General features: G+C 36.8%; 1 protein-coding gene across 1 annotated transcript in view; it reads right to left on the bottom strand.

Annotated features, from left to right (window-relative positions):
* Positions 1 to 22536, bottom strand: part of LOC107589884 (thymocyte selection-associated high mobility group box protein TOX-like) — a 56123-nt gene that overhangs the window by 1547 nt on the left and 32040 nt on the right. Inside the window, exons 4-9 of the mRNA XM_016278459.1 lie at positions 14320 to 14568; positions 7391 to 7642; positions 5977 to 6207; positions 3910 to 3990; positions 2927 to 3283; positions 62 to 195 (exon numbers count right to left, since the gene is read on the bottom strand). Coding sequence (XP_016133945.1) covers positions 62 to 195; positions 2927 to 3283; positions 3910 to 3990; positions 5977 to 6207; positions 7391 to 7642; positions 14320 to 14568 — 1304 coding nt within the window. The remainder of the gene's footprint in view (positions 1 to 61; positions 196 to 2926; positions 3284 to 3909; positions 3991 to 5976; positions 6208 to 7390; positions 7643 to 14319; positions 14569 to 22536) is intronic.

The following is a 22536-nucleotide window of genomic DNA, read 5'->3' as shown; positions in this document are numbered from 1 at the left end:
GTCGCAGAAATTAGCTTTTTTTCCTGAATGATAGTGATTGATTTCGCTAGTGTCCGCTCACCCATTGCCGCAGTAGTCAGGGGTAGCCCCCATCTGCCCCTTTGTGTCCCCCCCCCTCCCCCCCCCCAACACCGCCCCACCTCCCCCCAGCCCGCCTCGGCTCACCGAAAAAGTTGAACTGCGCGTTTGTGTTTGCTCTCCAAAAATATGCAAAAATGAATGAGGATTATTACTCCTCTTTGGATTTAAAAATTCTCCCATAAAGGCAGGATCTGTGGAACAGGCTTAAGAACTCCCCAAACCGAGGAGAGAAAAGCCAAGTTTAAGCATTCGTACTCTCCTCCAAAAGATTGACACAGCCATACAAGGAGCCCTGTGGTAATCTAAAATTGGACTTCAGACAAATTCACACTATAATCTGCATGAAAATTAAGACACTTTTTTTTGCCTTACGACGATGATCATCCACAGCAATAGTTAATTTTCCTGCCGAGGAGTGATAAAAAAGAAGCACATGAAATTCAATCGAGCAGTTGCTCTTTTAAATACAACATTTCCCAGAATTCCCAGCGGGCACAGGAAGAGAAACTTACAACAATAGGCCTTTCATATTCAGATGTGAATGGCGAACTTTTGCAGCAACAGTTTGAATTGGAAATATGTTTTTCGGTTTCGTCCTTGATGGAATCTATACGTTGCCATGTATTTCCTTAATGATTCCTACCAAAAAACACAATTCAAACACAAACAGCTCGTCACTCAACATCAACGCGGTGAAAGATTAAACTGCTGTCATTGGATAGCATGTCACCTGTTCTCCTGACCACCTGATTCATCTCTCTTTATGAAGCTAATCCCTGTTTACCCCAAGACAATGTGATTCTCCGCCCTCTCCTTCTCTCCAGCACCAGTCAGTCCTGCCTCCCAGCTGATGCTCATCTCTTAAAGAGCTTCCAGGCACAAGGGTGCTATTCATTAGGACCTTATTACAACCTCATCTCAATCCCACTGAAGTTCCAGCGCAACTCAAGGCTATTGAGACCTTCAACACGAACTCTTAACGGTGTTCTCGCCATCACCGCGAGTGCTTAAGAAGACTTGGGCTTCAAACCTCTCTTTAACCACCTCTTGCTTGAGATCTCTATTAGAGGAACGAGGGTTTAAATAGCACTGATGCTAATAATGAGGCTGAGTTTTAACGTAGGGCTCTTCCTCCTCCCACGTTAAAGCAGGAGAGGCAATAAACACAGTGAATGTTATTTCAAAAGAGGTCGTTTTCTCTTTATTTCGATTTTTTTGTGTGTGTGTGTGAATGTGTAGAGGCTTTATTTGCTTTCTTTGCTTTGCTTTTTGTTGTCTACGTCCTCAAAAACCAGCCTTCTCCTCCTATACACTTTAGCAGAGAACTAATTTCATTTCCTTCGGCCCAGTCTGAAAAACTGTTTTCATCAGATAGCTGAGGGGTTTGTCTTCCACACTGATGTATTCATCAATCTCAATGTGAGTTTTTTTTTGTGAAACCATAAGTCACATCCAAATCCTAATGCATCTGTTTATTACAGAAAGAAAATTGAAAATCTGTCTGTGTGATATGCTGGGAATTTTTGCTCGGCGTGGACATAAAACAAGCTGGCAGATATGAATGGTTCCTCTCTTGACCTCATTCGCCGGTGCGAGAGATAGGCTGAAGGGGCCGGAAATGATGAAAAATGAAACGGTGCTGCATCTGCTGCATAAACAGCACTTCCTCCACTTTCAAATTCATACACACACATATATGCTTCACTATCTGTTCCATGATAATGTATAATGGAAATTGGAGAAGAATCCGACAAGGCGGGTTCTCGGAGAGGTTTATGGAAAATAGATTGGTGGGGGAACAGATCCTTTAATTGGCCTTGCCTGGTGTCTGTCTTGCCTCTTTTTGGTCTTGCTTTTAACAGTGAAAAGACCGCTAATGTCTGTCTTGATTAAATTCAACATGAAATAGAGTTCGCAACCTATTTTAGCTTCAGAATGTGATATATTTCACATTAAAATAAAAATTAAAATAAAGGGAGGGGCTTGATGCTATCCATTAGGAATTGATTGGATGGTGAAAAGTGCTCTCTATATGAGCGGTCCTTGGTTTGGGTGAACCGTTCACATGAAGTCCAAGATATTATACAGCATTTATCAATTAAACTGAGGTCAATTTAGATTAATTAAATTAAATGAAGTCAATTTCATGCTGATTTTAAGTTTGTTAGAAAGTATTAATTTAAATATTTATGTTTTTGAATGTTTACAATCAAAAAGTTAACTGAATATATTAGATAAATATATTTTTACATTAAATGTAGCTTTTTAAGACTAAATCTACCTTACTGACCCACACTTATGAAAATTATTAAAAGTTTATGCTCACCAAGGCTGTGCTTATTTGATAAATAAATACAGTAAAAACAGTCATATTTTGAAATATTACTACAATTTAAAATAACTGTTTCCTCTTTTACAATGGAATTTATTCAGAAGCCATTACTCCAGTCTTCAGTGTCACGTGATCCTTCAGAAATCATTGTAATATGCTGATTTGGTGCTCAAAAACATTTCTTATTATTATTCATTTTAAAAACAGTTGTCCTGATTAATATTTTTCTGGATGCAGTGCTACTTTTTTCTTTGATGACTAGAAAGTTCAGAAGAACGTTCAGCATTTATTTAAAATAGAATTATTTTATATAAATGTCATTACTGTCACTTTTGTGCAATTTATTACATCTTTGCTGAGTATAGTTATGAATTTCTTTCAGTTTCTTTCTTTCTTTTGAATGGTATTGTGTATATATAGGAACTTATTTTAAATATACAAGTCTTGACTCAAAATTATCTAAAATGAAAGAAGTACATTACTGATTGTGAAAACTATCAGTATATGTCTCACCTGGGCCATGGATGGGGAGTGCATGGGCAGCGGGTGGCTGCTGAGCTGCTGTTGTTGCTGGTGGAGACTGAGGTGCTGGTGTAAGGGGGGGCTGATCTGCAGCGGAGGGGGGGACGAGCCCGTCATGCTGCCCATGCTCACCGCTCCTGGCATGGGAGCATTGGGCCGGGATGCACCACCTCGGGCTAGGCCTGGCTGCATCGGGGGCAGGTGGGGACTGATTCCTGGCTGCTGGTGGTACGGAGGAGCCATGTAGAGACCTGGGTGAGACTGGCCTGCCCCGGAGAAAACTGGTGGCTTGGGTCCGAGCATGTGAGAGGCCTGTGATGCCTTCACATCGCCTAGGTCATTGTAGCTCTAGAGAAAGTTAAAGAAGTGTTTTAGTTGTTGGTTGCATAAATGTTAAACACGCTTCTTTGGATTAATCAAGAAATTTGAAGCACTGCTTTGTGTCATTCTCTGCTTTTTAAATGCCTGATGAATGTTGTATGACCTAAATGTTCTTTTAAAATGTATTTGTATATACTATACTAATAAATATTTATTTTAAAATATATATAAAATAAATTATATGAATGTACAGATTTGATCAATTTCAAATACATAAAATATATATTAATTTGTAGATTTAGATTTGTATATAAAATATATATAAAATACAAATATATATTTAATATTAGATTTCTCTGTATGTTCCGCTCAATCCTGCTTGTAATATTTCCATTCAGGTTGCATGCCTTAAATGTTGCAACACATTATATATATTAAATATAGGATTTCTTGCAAGCTACGATAGCATGAGATTTTTTTTTTCACGGCTTCTTCATAATTTTTCCATTTAGGCGTGCAAAGGGAGTCTATTTATTACTCAAGCCGTCTCAAAAACATCTCTAAACTGCCAAACAGGAACATCTCGAAATGTCCCTTCTTAAACGTCACTGTTTTAAAGCATGTACCCATATCCATAGCCCAGAGTCATTTACCTGAGACACAAGGCTCGCTCTGTATGCAGCCAGCTGTTTGAGGTACTCCTTCTTTGCGGTTTCTGTTTTTTTCTTGTACATCTGCCATGATAAAATAAACAAACAAAGAAAAAAATATATATTAAGAGGCCAAAGCTGTTCTTCATGTTCCTGTGCACAATTATTCTTAGAAATGGGATCTAATGGCAGTCCATTTATGAGCCATAATGCGTAATTGTTGGTGGAGCACTGAAATGGTGCTTAAGTGCAGCCCACTTTATCCATCGCTTGTTCTTCTGCCTTTATGGACTGTCCATATTTCCCATAATTCTTTCAGCTGAGGCATATGTGTAATTATTTGCCCATCAATACATCTGTGCTGTTATAACCTCAACCAATAGACCTCTACTAAAAAAGACAACAGAAGAAGAGAGATAGAGAAAGAAAAGCTGTTCTTCATGTTCCTGTGCACAATTATTCTTAGAAATGGGATCTAATGGCAGTCCATTTATGAGCCATAATGCGTAATTGTTGGTGGAGCACTGAAATGGTGCTTAAGTGCAGCCCACTTTATCCATCGCTTGTTCTTCTGCCTTTATGGACTGTCCATATTTCCCATAATTCTTTCAGTTGAGGCATATGTGTAATTATTTGCCCATCAATACATCTGTGCTGTTATAACCTCAACCAATAGACCTCTACTAAAAAAGACAACAGAAGAAGAGAGATAGAGAAAGAAAAAAAAACGGCAGAGAGACATGATGTTCTTTTATCAGGCAAACATCCTCTCCTGAGTAAAAGTACTTTTAAGCGTTTTCATCAGCTTCACCGGCTGAGTGTTTTACATAGTGAAAAGAGCACAAAATAAATGATTACAAAAAAGAAAACAGCTTTTTATGACTGTAGATGCTCTCTGTTGGCTTTGGTGAGAGAAATGGGTACTTTCAGTTGTGTTTATTCTGAAATCAGAAGCAGCTTTCGTAGTCATGTCATTCTTCACACCTAAAAAACAGTCTAGGTGTTAACATAAGTGCTAATCCTTTTTATCGTCACTGCTTTCAATCTGAAAAGGAACCTTAATGAGGATATTAAACATTTCAAGGGTATTTACTGTACTACATAAGTGCTAATATAACACTTTGACATACACATTTGTTGTAATGCAGAGCAAATGAAAAGTAATTGTTTTTTGACTGCATGATCTAATGTGTACCTTAAAAGTACTCAAACTGAAAATCCTTTTGTCATTCCAATTCTGTCTTTCTATCTTTTGTGGAACACAAAAGCCGATATTTTGTTTCACTGTTTTTTTGTCCATACAGTTAAAGTCAGTGGGTTCCAGTGTTGTTTTGGACCCTATTGACTTTCATTACATGAACAAAAAAACAGCTGAAATGTACTTCAAAATATCTTACTTTGTATTGTTTAGTAATTTTGGGATAAACTATGCATTTTTTGTTTTAGTTTCTTGAAATGTTTTAAGTACTGAACTATTAATGATGGACTATTAATTTCAAATAGTCTTAAGTAACTTGAAAAGCAACTTTAAAACCTTTTCAGAATACAATAAAAAATGCTGAAAACAACAATGCTGTAGCATACTACATTACAGACTGTATTCATGCCAAATGTGTACCGAAACTTGATAAAGCGACTAGCAGACCCCACAAAACCTTTGTTTGTTATGTTCCAATAATAATAAAAAAAATCTCATATATTGCACTGTTTTCACACCTGACTTTAAGACTTCCCCTACATGCACACCCATGCTGATGTTAGACCACAACACCACTGCGGAGGCAATGTTATTCTCCGATTGCACAAGGGGAAATCAACAAATGTTCTGACCAACATGTGCATCATTGCATCCGCTGTTATAACGAATCTTTATGTGGATATACTATTGTATATATTGTAGATAATACCTTAGCTAATAAAGAAAACATGTGCTGCGTGTATAGAAACACAGTAATCTAATTCCTGCTGTATTACCTCAGTCTTTATGAGTCAGCCACAAGATTGCAATAAGATAAAGGAAAAATTTTTACATTTGCACATGAGCAAGGTTTATTAAAGAGAGAAGGTCACCTGTTTCTGTTCCTCGCCCAGACCGTCCCACATGGAGGCCACTATTTTGGAAACCTCCCCAAATGTGGCATTAGGATTTTGGCCTTTTATAGCTGCCTGTGTGTCTCTGAAGAACAGGGCGTAGGCTGACACTGGCTTCTGAGGCTCATTGGGGTCTTTCTTCTTCTTCTTCTTGGGGGTTTTGGGCTTCTTGGCCATGTCTGTGGCTGCTCTCTTCTCTGCCCCATTCACCTGAAAAACGAGGAGTAAACAATAGATATCCAATGAGATTAAGCCATAATAACAGCTTTATGAATGAATCAACTTCCTAAAGCTAGTTAGTGAACCATGTCTCCAAAGCCTGGAGCTGTTTTTTAAATTTTAATGACTATCGTGCATTATTCGTATATACCGGGTTCCCACGCATTTTCACCCATAATTTTCCATGACGTTTGCAGTTGTTTGTGATCACTGGATAACTATTTATGTAAAGCCTGCAGTTGCAAAGAACAATTTCTAGACAATGAAATATTATTTTTAATATGCAGCAGCCATAGGGCGTTGTGATTGACATAATCGCCTGTTTATCTGAGTTTGCTGATCTGTTCACTTTAAAAGATATGCCTAACCAAATAAGGGAATTTTAAGTGCATGTAGAAATACTATAAAATGCATATTTTACTAGTAATTTTTGCATTAAAAAATGACAAATAAAATATTTTATTATAGATATACAGTATATATAAACTATTATATACGCCATTTTAATAGTTTAAATACATCTAAATATTAAATATTTATTAGAAAGCTTTAAACTAAATCACAAAATGTTCAGTGTGAAAATGTATTTCTTAAGGTGTATATATGTTAAGTTTACACTTTAACACTGTGACTGTTAAATGATCTAAACAGACAATTAATTTAATTACTTTTATGATTAAAATTAGTCACCAGCCTAAAGCTTCATAATCATAACAATCCTAACTATAAACATTTCCATGACATTTTAATTTAAGTGACTGAAATTTCAGAATGTGTCACTTCATATAAACACAAGTAGCTCGTAATTGTGTAATTTGGACATTTTAATGCTGAGCCGTGTCTTCTATGTTAGGAAACAAGACACAAAAATATCTTAGCAGAGCACATAAACGACCACACTTTCCAGAGGATCAGTACTGATGTGAGTTTTGGAGAAAATGTGCGGTATTTTGGCTGTGAAGAACAGACTTGAGGCAGATCAGTGTCTTAGCAAATCTATGTTTAAGGAAACATGGCAGAACAACTTGCTGAAAGGTCAGCAGTGACTCATTCCTTTTAATACACTCTATTTTGCCACAGTGCATAAAATAGTCTATGTGACCGTGTGTGTGTGAGGAAGATAAGCTTTTATATTCATGAGATCATAGAATGGGAAACACACTCTCTCTCTCACCTTGGCAGCATCATCTGCATCGTCCTCATGCACGGAGCTGGAGGGGGAGGGTGTGGCTGACTTGCTCTCTGGTGGAGATGGGGATCCATGGGTGCCATTGTTGTTATTCAGACCCAGCTGAGTATTGAGTTGTGATTGGTTGATAGTGGTCAGATGACCTTGAGGAACCATGCCAGGTTGGACCCTGGGTCTGAGCGTGTCCACCTGAGGATGGCCACCGTAACGTGAGTCTGAGTTGACCATTTGCTGCATCTGGAATATTAAAATAAAACTTCATTTAAAACAAAAATACCTAGATTTCCAAATAAATCTTTCAAATAAACTGAACCTCAAGCCATTCTGTTGGTTGCAAGGTGAAAGTCTGTCAGTTGAATTAAAGTTTGTAGCATAATGTTGTAGCAAAATCAACTTGACTACTGTTTTCTTAAATATATATTCTTAATTTCTTACAAGCTAAATGTTTCATGCCTTGGTTAGCTTTTCTGGGAAATATAACTGACATACTTGCCAGTCAGGAAAATAATGCTTTCCAGGTTAATTTTATTGAACTGTTTCATAGAAATGAATAATTAAATGATTAAAATAGTCAGAAATGTTGATTCAAAAGCACAGTAATTTTCATCTTTGCACAGTGTCTTCCAATGAAACAATATGAGAAACATTTGAAAATGTTCTCAAATGAAGAAAAATGTTTTGAGAAAGAAATAAAGTTATTTCAGTACTTTCGGTATCGGATGAAAACAGTTCACATACCCATATTTCTTATAACATTGAACATTTATGTAAGTGCTTTTGAAGTATATATATATATATATATATATATATACACTTCAAAAGCACTTATATAAATTTTTCTGTTAAAACTGCATTGTTTGAGCTGTAAAGTTGTTTAAATCATAATTATCATTTTAAGGATTTAGGATTTATGAAATTACATAGCCATGGCGATGAAGTTGTAAAATGATAAAATTGTGATTTCTTCACATTAAGATCATGCTGTTTATTCCTTGTGCCTATACTAATGAAACATTGAGTATTTTAACATATGCGAATTGGTCCCATTCACTTCCATTGCAAGTGACTCACTGTAATCCTTTTTTAAATAATTTTTAAGAATATAACAAATTTATTTATTTATTTGTTTATTTTTGGTAATCAACATTATGTCACAAAAGTTGTTGATTAAGCTTAACTTGTACTGAACCTGAAATATTCTTTTACAAAGTAAAAAGTTATATTCTTATTAAAACTAACCTCAGCTAAACAGAACTGTTACAATAGAAATCCCTTAAAGGTCTACCTATGCATACAAGCATAATCCAAGTGTTAACTAGCACTAATGTCTCCATCCATACCTTATGACTGGTTTGGATTTTCACCATCCTGCTGCAGTGAATGCTACACTCTTAAAAATAAAGGTGCTTCAAAAGGTTCTTCAAGCGATGCCATAGAAGAACCATTTTTGGTTCCACAAAGAACCATTCAGTCAAAGGTTCTTTAAAGAACCATCTCTTTCTTGCGTTTTTGTAATCTGAAGAACCTTATTTCGCCACAAAGAACCTTTTGTGAAATAGAAAGGTTCTTCAGATGTTAAAGATTCTTTATGGAACCATTTAGACAAAAAGGTTCTTCTATGGCATCGTGAAGCACCTTTATTTTTAAGAGTGTAGTCTGTAGCAGAGTGTAGAAACATTGCTTTTGTACACTGTATCTGGGGGATAAATCACTTCCGACAAGGACAAGCCCTGTAGCTGTAGTCCGTCACCTGATACTGTCTGAAGCAACAGGTGACCTGAAATGTACCCCACGCCCACCATTGTATGCAACACAATGCCCCCGACAGGTGGAGCTTTGGGGTTTGAAGCCACGGGCATTTCTCTGAAGGACAGGTGACTATATGTCTCCCTCCCCGCATGAACACTTCAGACACACTGGACCTCATTACTCAAAACATTCTGAAATTGCTTTCTAACATCTCTTATTTCGAAGAGAGCCTGTGAGAGCACTGAATAATGCTAATGCAAAGATTTAACATATTTCATACTGTCAGACATTGACAGTCACACAGGGAAATGCAGTGTCTAATATTTAAAAATGCATTACATGTTGTGCCATCCACACAATATGTTGAGTGATGCTTAAGTCACTGCCATGATACTAGGGTGTTCTGGATGGTTGCCAGTGCTTTTTTTAAATAAATTTTTTATACATTTTTTAACTACATTTTTTTATTTCAATTAAGTGATACTGTATATATTTTTACTTATACTGTTTAATTTAAAAAATGAATTTCTGCTTTAATTTTTAGCCAACAATAAGACTTTCATATGTTTAACTTGATTAATCAGTTAAATACTTGAAAGCGTTTTTTTATGTCATGTCATGGAGCATCAGAAAAACTATTCATTTCCGAGAATTCAGCATGTATCTGAAAGCAGTTGATTGGATGTAAAGGACTAAAGACATGACAACATTACACAGCAATAGCGAGGAAATTCTCCAATCCGTGTGGTTTTAGCGGTTAACTGACTAATCATAAACTGACACTGGTGAAAATGTCAAGTTCTCATGAAATGGCTGGAAAAAAAAAAGATTGCAGTGGAAAACTGTTCAACTTTTCAGGGGGTTTAACCATTACAATGTTAATGGACAGGAGGAAGTTTCATTTTTCAGCGAAATGCGTTCACCATCACACACACCTCATTAATACGCTCGGTGTTTTCTGTATTATACCCCTTCCCACTCGATTTCTTTTGAAACATCTGTATTTTCTTGAGGGGGACTTTTTCTGTTATTTAACCAGACAATACCCACCTTGTGTGGGTAATAAGACAATGTGGTCAGTTTTGAGTAGAAAACACATTTCAACTTAAAACCACGCATGCTGATAAAGGTCACCTTTCTATTTCTTGGTAAAACAAAACTTAGAGGCAGGACAAGCTGTCTGGCAGTAACTAAGAGTGCAATCAAAGACAAATTGTTTAGTCATGCTGCAATAACAAGCAAAATTTCCCAACGAATAAAACTTTACGGCAAGAGGATCAACATGGCTGCTGAAAAAAACTCAAATCACCACCTTGTGTGGGTAATAAGACAATGTGGTCAGTTTTGAGTAGAAAACACATTTCAACTTAAAACCACGCATGCTGATAAAGGTCACCTTTCTATTTCTTGGTAAAACAAAACTTAGAGGCAGGACAAGCTGTCTGGCAGTAACTAAGAGTGCAATCAAAGACAAATTGTTTAGTCATGCTGCAATAACAAGCGAAATTTCCCAACGAATAAAACTTTACGGCAAGAGGATCAACATGGCTGCTGAAAAAAACTCAAATCGCGTTTGTCAGAGTGAGGTTGTGATGGTATTTATTATCTGAGCTCACCATTAATCTCCACTACACAGAGGACAAAGGCTTGCCAGGGATGAATAGAGGTCACGTGACAAGGTCACAGACAAAAGCCCTAAAGGTAGCCTGTTCTGCACATTTTAAGTTTTAAATAACAAATGGCTGCCTGGGCTGCCAGTTTTTTCATCAGATCCACTGACCCGTGTTGCAAAGGAGGTTATACTCATTTGATATCAATTTCCTTTAAATCACAGGGCAAACTGTAATCACATGTACAGTAGGAGACTATTTGCATGCTTATCTTCCTATAGTGCCTATAGTGTGCGACAGAGACGTATGAAAGGGACGAGAGAACCCCAGATTTCCATGGAGTCCAATGACATTTTAAAGGGAGGAAAATAATGTCTACTTTACTCCGGCTGTCACTTCAGGGGCACTTTCATGTCCTTCTGTTTCCATTAAAAAGGTATAAATAGCTTAAGTGCTGGACTAGATCAGAGCCAATTGTTTGCTCAGGGTAATAAAACCACAGCCCAATGATAAGGACTTTTTTTCAGGCAGAGTAATGAGGGTGTATTTCATGTCCTTGTGTTACTGTAGATCTTTATAAGCTAAAAGACACACTGGCTTTTTGTTTACCCTTTTGATCATTAGAATGAATTTGAAATATATTCTGGCATAATCTTAGCTATTAATTTCTTTCCTCTCGAGTTAATCCGCTTTAAAATCGCTGTTATTATTATTTATTTTTTTGGTAATAATAGCTTGTCACAGTCTACGCGAAAGAAAACACCCAATATTTATGACATGCAGGAGTACATAGGTAATTTGGAGTATAAAAGCTTAAAGCCGTATTACACCATCTGTCATTTGGACATGTCAGAGTTTAATTGCTCTCGCTTGAATTTTACACGACCGCATGCAAATACCTGTCTCTTATTAAACTTCACTGTAAATGATCTATGCGAAAGCAGCCTAACAGAAGTGGCTTGTCACACTGCACTTTCAAGGTCTCAAATGTGCCTGTTTTGCAGTGTGCTGCAAACTGTATTCTTTGCTGCAAATTTACAATAAATGGAGATTCATATCCATTACTGCTCCTTTTTTTAAATTTAGGCCACTGCTGGATAAGGATTTAGTGGCTTTTGCGCTGATGATGGACGATCTCTCAGCTCTTTACCACTCACGCCCTCTCTCTCTCCTCCGCTGTCAGCTCTGTTTAGATTTGCACATTTTACACACATCAACTTGTGCTTATTTAAGCAGACATGTGGCTTTCTGGAAAGCAAACCTTACCTGAGCATTTCCAATAAATTAGTTGCATTTTATGCGAATCACAGAGCTCATCAGAACGGCCCGATGAGATCTCATCTCTCACATTATATGTTTAAAAAGAAGCCTTCCCCGTTTCTCAGAACTAGGGGATCCATTTAGCCATTGCGCGGCATTTACTTTCATTATTTTTAATGGAACGAGCAGGGACGGTGAAACCTTAAGAGATCATTTTCCTTTTAATCTAATACTTTGTAAGGTGAAGCACATTTCACTCAACTATCTCTGCTGGCTAAACAATGCAAACTCTGAGACCTATAAAATGAATGCAAAATGTAAGAGGCACATAAATGCACTCTCTGTTCCACCAGAGAAAGCAGCTCCAACAGGCTAATGCTGAGAGAAAATGAATTCCATCAGCTAGCTCTTTCATTCTCCACTGCAGCTACAAGCTCTCTGTCCCGTTGCCTGGCAACCATAATTCATAGCCGCTCTAAATGGATGTTCTCCAAGCACTGAGAACATTAAGGTGAAAAGAACAAATGCCTTTGTGAATCTCAATATCTTTCAGTGTGCATGTCACTCTGTCTGTGTATGTGTGTTTTTTAGCCACCCATGTGTATGTTATTCTTTAATAATCTTTTTGATGTAAGTTTAAGAGGGGCACTACGAAGGTGCATTTTCACAAAAGAGCAATAAAGGAATCGAAAATATTGTTTTTACCATTATTTCTCTTACGGCTGTCGTCATTTCGCCTTCATGCGCCCATTTCTGATAAAAGATAAATCATTTGTGCTAATATAATCAAACAAAGGTCAAGATTTAAAAAAGCAAAATAAGCAGGGTTTATCACACACAAAAATAACGCTCAATATTTAGGTTTGGCCCCAAACATGGAGTTTATGGAAAACAATAGGTGAGAGATGAAGGGGAGAAGTTTCAGTATGACTCAAGCATCAGATTAGCAGCACATCTCGCATTCATCTTCAACCACAGTTAGTCACAGCTCACCAGCACTTCATATGTGTCATAATTACATTATGAGGTTTCTTGCACTTAACCAAAATTTAAGGTTTGGGTTTCATTTCTCCAGAAGTAGCAGCGATTTGTAGATACTTGTGATCAATATTAAAATTTTATAAAGATAAGAGAGGGATAAAGTAATAAGTTAAAGTAATAAGTAAAAAGTTAGCAAACCAAATAAAACATTTTGATGTGTAATATATCGATTTATATAAAATATTACATCTAATATATATATATATATATATATATATATACACACATCACACACAACATTTTGTAACTATATATACTATGTAATATGTGCTAATATTATATGTGTGTGTGTATATATGTAATATTTTACATATTATAATAATTCAATTGTATAGTATACAATACTATATTGTAACATTTATTTTAATTTAATTCTTAACCATATTATTCAGATTTTTTTTTTTAAGATTCAATTGTAACATTTATTTTTAGTTTGCCTTAACCTTATTCTTCTTATTCAAAAGTTTTTAAAATGTATCTACATTTTCTGAATATATTATACAACTATCTAGTTCAGCTACATGGCAAGCAGAATGCATTAGGAGGAGTGCCTTGATGCTAAATTATATTTAATTAACTTAATCCAATGGGGAATTTGGCATTGTTTCACTGTGTGTTAAATCACATTAGCTCTCATTTGCTGGGTGCTATCTCAATCATTCTATATGCCGCTCCAACCTCTTATAATATCTGTTGAGGTGTTTCATTTGTGTCAATTAAATCATTGTTTGGGCACTGAAACGACTTTGGTGTTGCGTAATGCATTAGTGACATCTCAAAGGAGAGCATGTACATATTACAATGAAGTTTCCTCAACACAGAAAGAAACTGTGTTTTGGGAAATTTTTCATACTAGGTTATATGGAAGCACATTTCCACCTCAGGGTAAAAATAAAAATAACATAAGTTAACTGTAATTTTTTTCTCTCACTTGTGACTCTCACAAATTGCAACTTTGTTTCTTGTAATTTTATCTTTATAAACTACAACGTGATTTATCTCAAAATGTGACTTCATATCTCTCAACTGCATCTATATATTTCACAAATGCTGCTTTATATCTCACAGTGTCACTTTATAACTCATAATGTGACTATATGTCTCAGTGTGATTTTAACTCACGCAATTGCAACTTTATTTCTCATAATTGTGACTTTATATCTCACAATGTGACTACTACTTATTTGAAACTTTATCCCATAATTAGTTGGATTATCAGCCCCAGATCTTAAGTCAGAGAGCGCCAGTACTCACCACTGAGAGGGAGTTGGTGAGCAGGCCACCATCTTGACCCAACATGTTGGGGACCGACATGCCCGGCAGGTCCATTCCTTGCAGGTGAAAGTGGTGCAGTCCATTCTGGGAGACAGGGGGGCACAGGTGATGGTACGTTCCGGACTCAGACTCGGGCAAGTGTGCCAGCATGTGTTCGGGAAGGGTGGGGGGTGTGATGGGTGGGATGTTATAGTCTTCGTCCCCAAGACTGGGCACTGGGTAGGACTGCTGGGATGAACAGAGAGACAGTAGACAGAGGTTACGTGACCTTTCAGAACACTGATTGGCTGATTACATATGGTGGCTGCATGACAAAACCATCTTTTTCAAAAGATGATTCATTTATGACTGACTAGTCATTAGTGATGATGAATACGGTGCATTTTCTCATCTATTATCATTTATTCAGAGGTAAATACAATAGAATCTAATAAAATGCTATCACATTGAAAATATCACAACAAAAAGCACATTTCAACTTTTCAATGGGAAAGCGAGTGAACGCAATGAGCATTCTTGTCAGAGAGTCTCCAAAGGCAAAGGCTTTCCAAACATTTAGATTGATTGAAATACTGCACAATGGGGGGTGAACCGTAGGCTAGAACAAGGACAGACTGTCCATTTGATACTTATAAATAAGAGAATGAAATGGGTTACGACACAAACAGAAAAATCTTGTTGAAAACCAACATTCTTTGATGTTCTATAGCCTGCCACTGAAGCGATCCAGCAACAGCAATGATTCATGCTGTATCACTAACAGAAAAAAGACTAATCACAACTATATACGCAGCAAATGAAATGCTGAATAAAGTACATCAAAGTGTGCTGCACATTACAGTGATTCATTCCTGCTATTTGAGCCTTTGAGGAAGTAAAATTATATGCAAATGGTCAATCAGTCTCATTAGACTATAACAAAAGGCTGTTTTTATGAGGCTAAACAGTCACTTGCGCTTGGCTGTGAAGTTTGCTTTGGCTGCCTCCTCCAGCCCCTGTCAGTGTAGACTGTGATGAAAAAGATGTAAAGCAGATAAGGAGATGAAAGGCTGTACAAATCCAAGCAAAATCATAAATTATTCTGTAAACACTCTCTCTTAGAGTAAAATACTGTAGAAAAATATATACAGCTATCAGAAGGCAGAGAGTTTGTTATCTATACCGTGCCGAACGCTTCACGAAACGCTAACCACAAATATGCCTCAACCTCTGATTCGACTCGAACGATCCCTCTCTTTTTTACCTTCTAAGGATCCAGTTACATTCAGATCGCTATGTATCATTTTAACATAATTTAGTTGTGCGGTTTTCCTCTAAAAGACTTGCTTTTCATTTAGCAATAAACGAAACATTGAAGAAAAACTATAATTTCTGTGTAAATCAGGACTTTGGATGACACATAGTTTCCCAACAACCCTCGTTCTCATTGCATGCAAACCAAGGCCGTTTCTAGATATTTGGAGGCCCTAGGCAAAATTCATGTTGGAGACCCCCCACCCCCAATAAAAAGCACTTGAAACAAATATGATTCCTAGCCTTTTTATTTATACAACATTTCATTTTAAATTGTGTATATTTTTACTTATACAGCACCGGTCAAAAGTTTGGACACATTACTATTTTTTATGTTTTTGAAAGAAGTCTCTTATGCTCATCAAGCCTGCATTTATTTGTTTTTCTATTTTAGTACACTTTAATGCAAAGCTGAATTTTTATAGTCATATGATCCTTCAGAAATTATTCTAATATGCTGATTTATTATCAATGTTAGAAACAGTTGTGCTGCTGAATATTTATTTTATAACCTGTGATATGTTTTCCAGGATTTTTTGATGACTATAAAGTTGTTTAAAAAAAATTAAAAAATAGATTTTTAGGTTTTTTTTAGCATTTTGTCTTGACTGGTGGACTAGCGTTTAGAGGATGTTATGGTTATGGAGGACCCGCCTCAAAGCCCGAGGCCCTAGGCAATTGCCTGCTCTGCCTATAGGTAGCACCGACCCTGAATGCAAAGTAGGGGAAGGAAAAAAAACGACAAGTTTTGAGATCCACAACATGCAAAGTCCTTGCCCATTTCGTGTGACATCATTTCGACTGGACAACAAATCTCTCAGGGAGGTGATTGCCTGTCCAATAGCACAAGGGTAATGGGACTGGTGGGAGATGAATGGCAAATGAGCAGGAGAGTCATTTAAATCTACTATCAATTACTGATGATGGTCATGATGGCTGTATGGAATCATTGTCTATGGGCGACTTCACAGTCAGCAGTCAATCAAAGCTTCACAGCGGAGGGGGAGAGAGGAATAAACTGGAGGAATAGTCATGTATCTGATGTGGTTTACACTGACAATAAGGAAAAAATGAGAGCAAGAGTGTGGAAAGATATGAAGAGAGCTCTTGTGTTTTTAACACAGTATATTGAGTGAGTGGCAGAAATGCTTCACCAGCAGAAATTACGCATTTAATTACTGCAGCCTCACAATGGAGATTGTTTATAAGCCTTCCATCTTGACAGGCGTAAATCAGCTCGTCATTATGAAAGAAGTGCACACGTTCTGAGATACGAGGTGGATGAGAAAACATGCATTTTGAGATAAGAGATACGCCCCATCATTATGCCACAAAATGCATTAAAACAAATTTGAGAGATGCATTCTGATCGAAATGCAATTTAGATGGATGAGTGAGACTCAGGCTAGTTGTCACATGGGGAAGCTGTATCTCAGTAAGTATAAGGTTTTAAATCAAATGTGTTTTTATCTCTAGCTGTGGTTTTGTGTGTTGGTTTCAAACACCTAGTGGAAATCTCTCCAATATTCAATAATAGTTTTTTTAATAACTGTAGTAATAAAATACATTAATAAACAAGATAAATAAAATAAAATATGTCTACATATAGAAAAATAAATGTATTAATTATCTTAATAATAATAATCAATTTTTAATTATTACTATCATTAATAATACATTTGTTGTGAATTTTATATTCTAAAACTGCATTCTGGCAAGTCACATGCATTTTAAATACATGCAAAAAAATTTTTTACAATAATATTACAATTACAACTGCTGATTCACTGCATTATTTTGTGTTTTATAATTGTTTTACTGTTAAAATTTTGCTGAAAGCCTATAATTGACGGTGAAATGGCATTTGCATTGTGACAATTTACCCCATAGAGTGAGACAATATTCAGTATTGGGGCAAACATGTCAATGAGCGTTAAACCATCTGTGTCTTTTTTCTTAGGCATTAGCAGTGCAACTCTTCAAAAGGTTTTTTTTTTCTAGGCAACACTTTAAGGTATTTGCCTTTGCAGAAATTGACTTTCAGAAATAAACCTACTCTATTTAAATGTTCACTCCAGGATTGGCTGTGGATCATTACCCAGAGCTCCATGCAGCACGAGGAGTGCTCCAACATGTTGTCATGCCCTTCCACCAATTAAATTGCCAGAGAACAGCAAAAGGAAGCGTAAACAATGGTAACCTGTGCCTGCAGATGAGGCGACTTTTTCATAACATAATTTTGAATAATGAAGATGTCAGGTTAAATGCTACAGTAGTTAAACTTAATAAGGTGCCCTTTTTTCAAACGGCTTTTCATTTGCCATCTAGGCTGGGATTGTGTGAGAGAGGCAACAAATGCAATGCAGCCTGTAATGAATACCTCTGGGACCCAGGGGCAGTGATCATTTGAATGCAACATTCTTTGGCTGGGCCCCCAAAACAACCTCAGACCCGCTGAGCTGCTGATTACTGTTGAGAGCTTCTGGATAACTGCAGAAGGGCTTGTCTGTCTTGTGCTAGCATCAAGGTCAAGCATTCTGGAGGAGGTTTTTACTTTGTCTAATGGAGGGGACATGAGGGCGTGTGAAGCCTCATCTGACCCGAACCGCGGCATCACACCCGGCGCGTCTTATAAACCGAACGGGATCAAAGCATACTGGCACGGTCCATGAACGACCACTCCCTGTCCGGCATGCTGCTTCCATGCCTTTGAGCAGCTTAAGGCTCATGCATGCATGAATATGCAACTCATGAATATCTGAATAATGCATACTATGTGAAAAACAATGCTAGAAATAGTATTTAAGATCTGATTCTGTTAAAGTATTCTATAAATATGTTGTGTATGAAGAACATGGGTTTGGCTCAAGAGAAAAAAAATTATATATCTGAATTACACTAAAAAAACACATGTAAGAACGGGCCTCTTCATTCCCAGGAGAAAGCACAAGGTTAGTTCATGCATGTTTAAAATGCACAGCTTTCTCCTGGTCCCACAAGAGCTCTGCAACATTGGGGGGGGGACGGATAGAGATAAGAGCACCTCTATATAAACCCACACAGAAATCTGACAATCCTCCTCTTCAGAGACTATATACACGTCAAACCATCACGGTAGGCAAATACATTCTGTGCAAGAAACAAATACACTCTTAAAAATAAAGGTGCTTCAAAAGGTTCTTCAAGTGATGCCATAGAAGAACCATTTTTGGTTCCACAAAGAACCATTCAGTCAAAGGTTCTTTAAAGAACCATCTCTTTCTTACCTTTTTATAATCTGAAGAACCTTATTTCGCCACAAAGAACCTTTTGTGAAACAGAAAGGTTCTTCAGATGTTAAAGGTTCTTTATGGAACCATTTAGACAAAAAGGTTCTTCTATGGCATCGTGAAGCAACTTTATTTTTAAGAGTGTAACATATTGTATCTGTGCTGCTCTTATAGTTAAGTATAGTATTAATATCAAATACTCTTCCTGAATGCTGCTTTGCATCTTCTATAACACAGATCAGACCATTTCAACCGACCGAATGTGATGTTACACATCAGTCTAATCAGGTTTATACAAAAACCAACAGTTGTTAGGCAAACATTGCTTGCTCTGTGAGTCAAAGTGGGCACTTTCACAAGTAGTGTCTTTGAGCGTAGTCCAGAAATATGAGAAGTGTGTATATTTTTAGTGTTCGGCTGTAGTCGGTTTTATCTAGCATCGCTGGCTCACACTACTTCATCTTGCTGCTGCATTAAAATAAATAAACGTTGATACAGAGCACTTGTGGGCTGACATGCGCTCAGCACTCCAGCCATTTTGGGTTAATAAATGCGGCTTTTATTTAATGGCCAAGAAACACATGGTTTGGGTTGGAAGAAGGGGGAATGAGAGGAGATGCTAAGATAGGAGAGAAGCTGTGTGCAGACAGACAGTGCTGAGGTGCAGTCTGGCTGATGAATGCTCTGTGTATTTTAACATCTCATTGATTCAGTCTTTTTTTGTAGGCTGTTATTATTGTTATGTCTTTCAGAGAGCAACGGATCTCCATGTCCAGAGATGTTCAGATGGATAACAGTATCACATTTTGTCACTTCAAGCAGCTACGAGGTTTTCAAAAGTGTTGTGAGTCAGTGGGAATGTTTTGATGGAAAAAAGTCAGGCAGATTTCACCCAAGAGATTAACAGCAGTTTTTAAATGTCATTTTAACACATGCCCGTTTCCTTTATAAAAAGTCCCTCTCATCATCAGCTCAGTAAATTTCCCTTACATTCAAATAATTTCTGTCAATTCTGTCTACTAAACCGAGAGTAAAGATGTAAACACAATCAAACCATTGTCAAGCATTCTGACAAGATTTAACTATATACTGAAGGCAGATTTTAATAGAAAATGTTAACTGTGTTCTTAGACCAAGGGTATTTTTCATAAATGACATGTTGGGGCAAGTTGTCACATAATTGAAATGATTTTAAAAGATGATGATTATTATTATCATTATTACTACTAGTATTCCTTTTAGTTTTATGCCTAATAACATCTGGCAAAGGGACTACCAATGAAACTGGGGTACCTTTACATTCATGCATGTTGAATAATGTACACCATACCCTTCTGAACATACATATTGTTTCTGTTTTGATGACAACTTACCCCATGTTTTGTGACATTCCCCACTATGGCACAATGAACTATATCTTTTTTTTTGGGCAACATCAAACTGTTACTTTTTTATTATTATTTATGTATTTATTAGTTTTTTTTAACGGAGACTTCGAGGTGTGTGTCAATACAAAAACTGGCTTATTAATGATAACTAGTTCCTCATAGCCTAATATTTATATTTTGTTTTTCAGATACATCAAGGGCCAGAATGGTGTTTCACCTCATTTGAGGGACAAGAAAAAAGGGTAACACTTTAGTATAGGGACCTATTCTCACTATTAACTAGTTGCTTATTAGCATGCCTATTATTAACATATTGGCTGTTTATTAGTACTTATACTAATCAGCTGTTATTATAACATCAGCCGCCTTCGTCCATTTCTCACACCAAATTCCACAGCTATTCTTGTACATGCTCTAGTTACCTCGCACATTGATTATTGTAACTCTCTTCTCTTTGGGCTACCTTACAAACTCCTTCACAAACTTCAATTGGTCCAGAATTCAGCTGCCCGTATAATTACTAGAACCTCCTACATCGAGCATATCACTCCAGTTCTCTACCATCTTCACTGGCTTCCTGTTAAATATTGAGTAGAGTATAAGATTCTACTTCTCACTTTTAAAGCTCTTCATCATTGTGCACCACAATATCTCTTCTGATTTGCTTCATATTTACATCCCGAAGCGTACTCTCAGATCTTCTTCATCTGTTTCGCTTGTTGTACCTTCTGTTTGTTTAGCCACTATGGGGTCTTTAGTTGTGCTGCTCCTAATCTCTGGAATTCTCTTCCACAATCTATACGAGAAAGAGACTGTCTGACTACTTTTAAATCATGTCTTAAATTAGCTTTCTCTGATAAATTTTTAATTATTTAATGTCAGTAGTAGTTGTTTGTTGTATTGTTGTCTTGATTTTATGATTATCACTCAACTGTACGGTGTCCTTGAGTGCTCTGAAAGGCGCCTTTAAATAAAATATATTATCATTATTTATTATTATTATAAAGCACACATTCTGCATGACCATATTCTATATCTCTAATCCTACCCAATACCCTAAACTTAACAACTACCTTACTAAATGTTAATAAGCAGCAAATTAGGAGTTTATTGAGGCAAAAGTTGTAGTTAATGGTTTGTTAATAGCGGGAATTGGATCTTAAAATAAAGTGTGACTGAAAAAAGTTAAGCAGTTTATTTGTCTATCCATTCAATTTTGCATGTTTGATCCAGTCTAGTTTTTGTCATTCAAGATCATTACAAGATCTTACGGTCACCACACCTCCAAAATCCCAATTTAAAAAATACTGTCCATGATGTTTTGCTCTTTCAACTGCATCCATCTGAAGAGCCACCTTTAGTTACAGTATCTCTGCACATAAATTACATCTGTAACGGTACACCCAACATCACTGATCTCACCAATCACTCTGAGGACCGGCTATGAAAGTAACAGTGCTGTTCATACAAGTGCACTGACCACGGCAGACTTTAGATCTTTAAAATCAACCTAAAAACTATCAGATCAAACCAAAAGTACTTTTCTAACCGTTCATATAATAGCCATGATCCTCACACTTGGCCTTGGCCGCTCTCCAGGTTGCCTTTGGCTTGTATTATAGAGCAGATTAAAAGACACAATTGCAGTACATGTTTTGCCTTTAGCGCTGGAGCTGCGGAGGCTTTTCAGCTGCAGTTGTAGCTTCCTGAGTGTGACGTTTAAAATAGGCACAGGGGTACACTTCTCTCTAATTTGGTTAATGTGTGTTTAAAGGCAGGAGAAAGCTTTGTGGCTACGTACCACACACTGAGGTCAAGGTGAATTCAACTGTTGTTGCCAATAAAAGTAATTACCTGTTCCCAACAGAGGGAAAGAGAGAAGTCTGTCTTGAGAAAGAAAGAAAGAGAGAGAGAGAGATGCAAGGACGCACGAAAACAGCAGAAAATAGAGACTGCAGCTCATAAGCAAGAGGAAGTTTTAACATTCAAAGGGAAACATAAAAGTAGTGCTAGACTCAAAGCAGCTCTAAGATTACAGCAATCCTATTCATACATGTGTACAATGGGCATACAGTACAAATGACCCTTTTCACAGACTTTGATGCATTTTTCTCTTTCACTAGCTGGTTAGCTATTTTTCTTTCTCTCTCTTAATGTACATAGTTTAATGTATATTCATATAAGTGCCCTTTGTTGTATTACCTTGGAATTAATAAAAAATCTAGCTAAGTAGCCAGTACTGCAAA

Source organism: Sinocyclocheilus grahami, unplaced genomic scaffold (genome assembly GCF_001515645.1).
Source record: "Sinocyclocheilus grahami isolate Dianchi unplaced genomic scaffold, SAMN03320097.WGS_v1.1 scaffold121.1, whole genome shotgun sequence".
Classification (NCBI taxonomy): Eukaryota; Metazoa; Chordata; class Actinopteri; order Cypriniformes; family Cyprinidae; genus Sinocyclocheilus; species Sinocyclocheilus grahami.
This window is presented reverse-complemented; position numbering and strand designations above follow the sequence as displayed.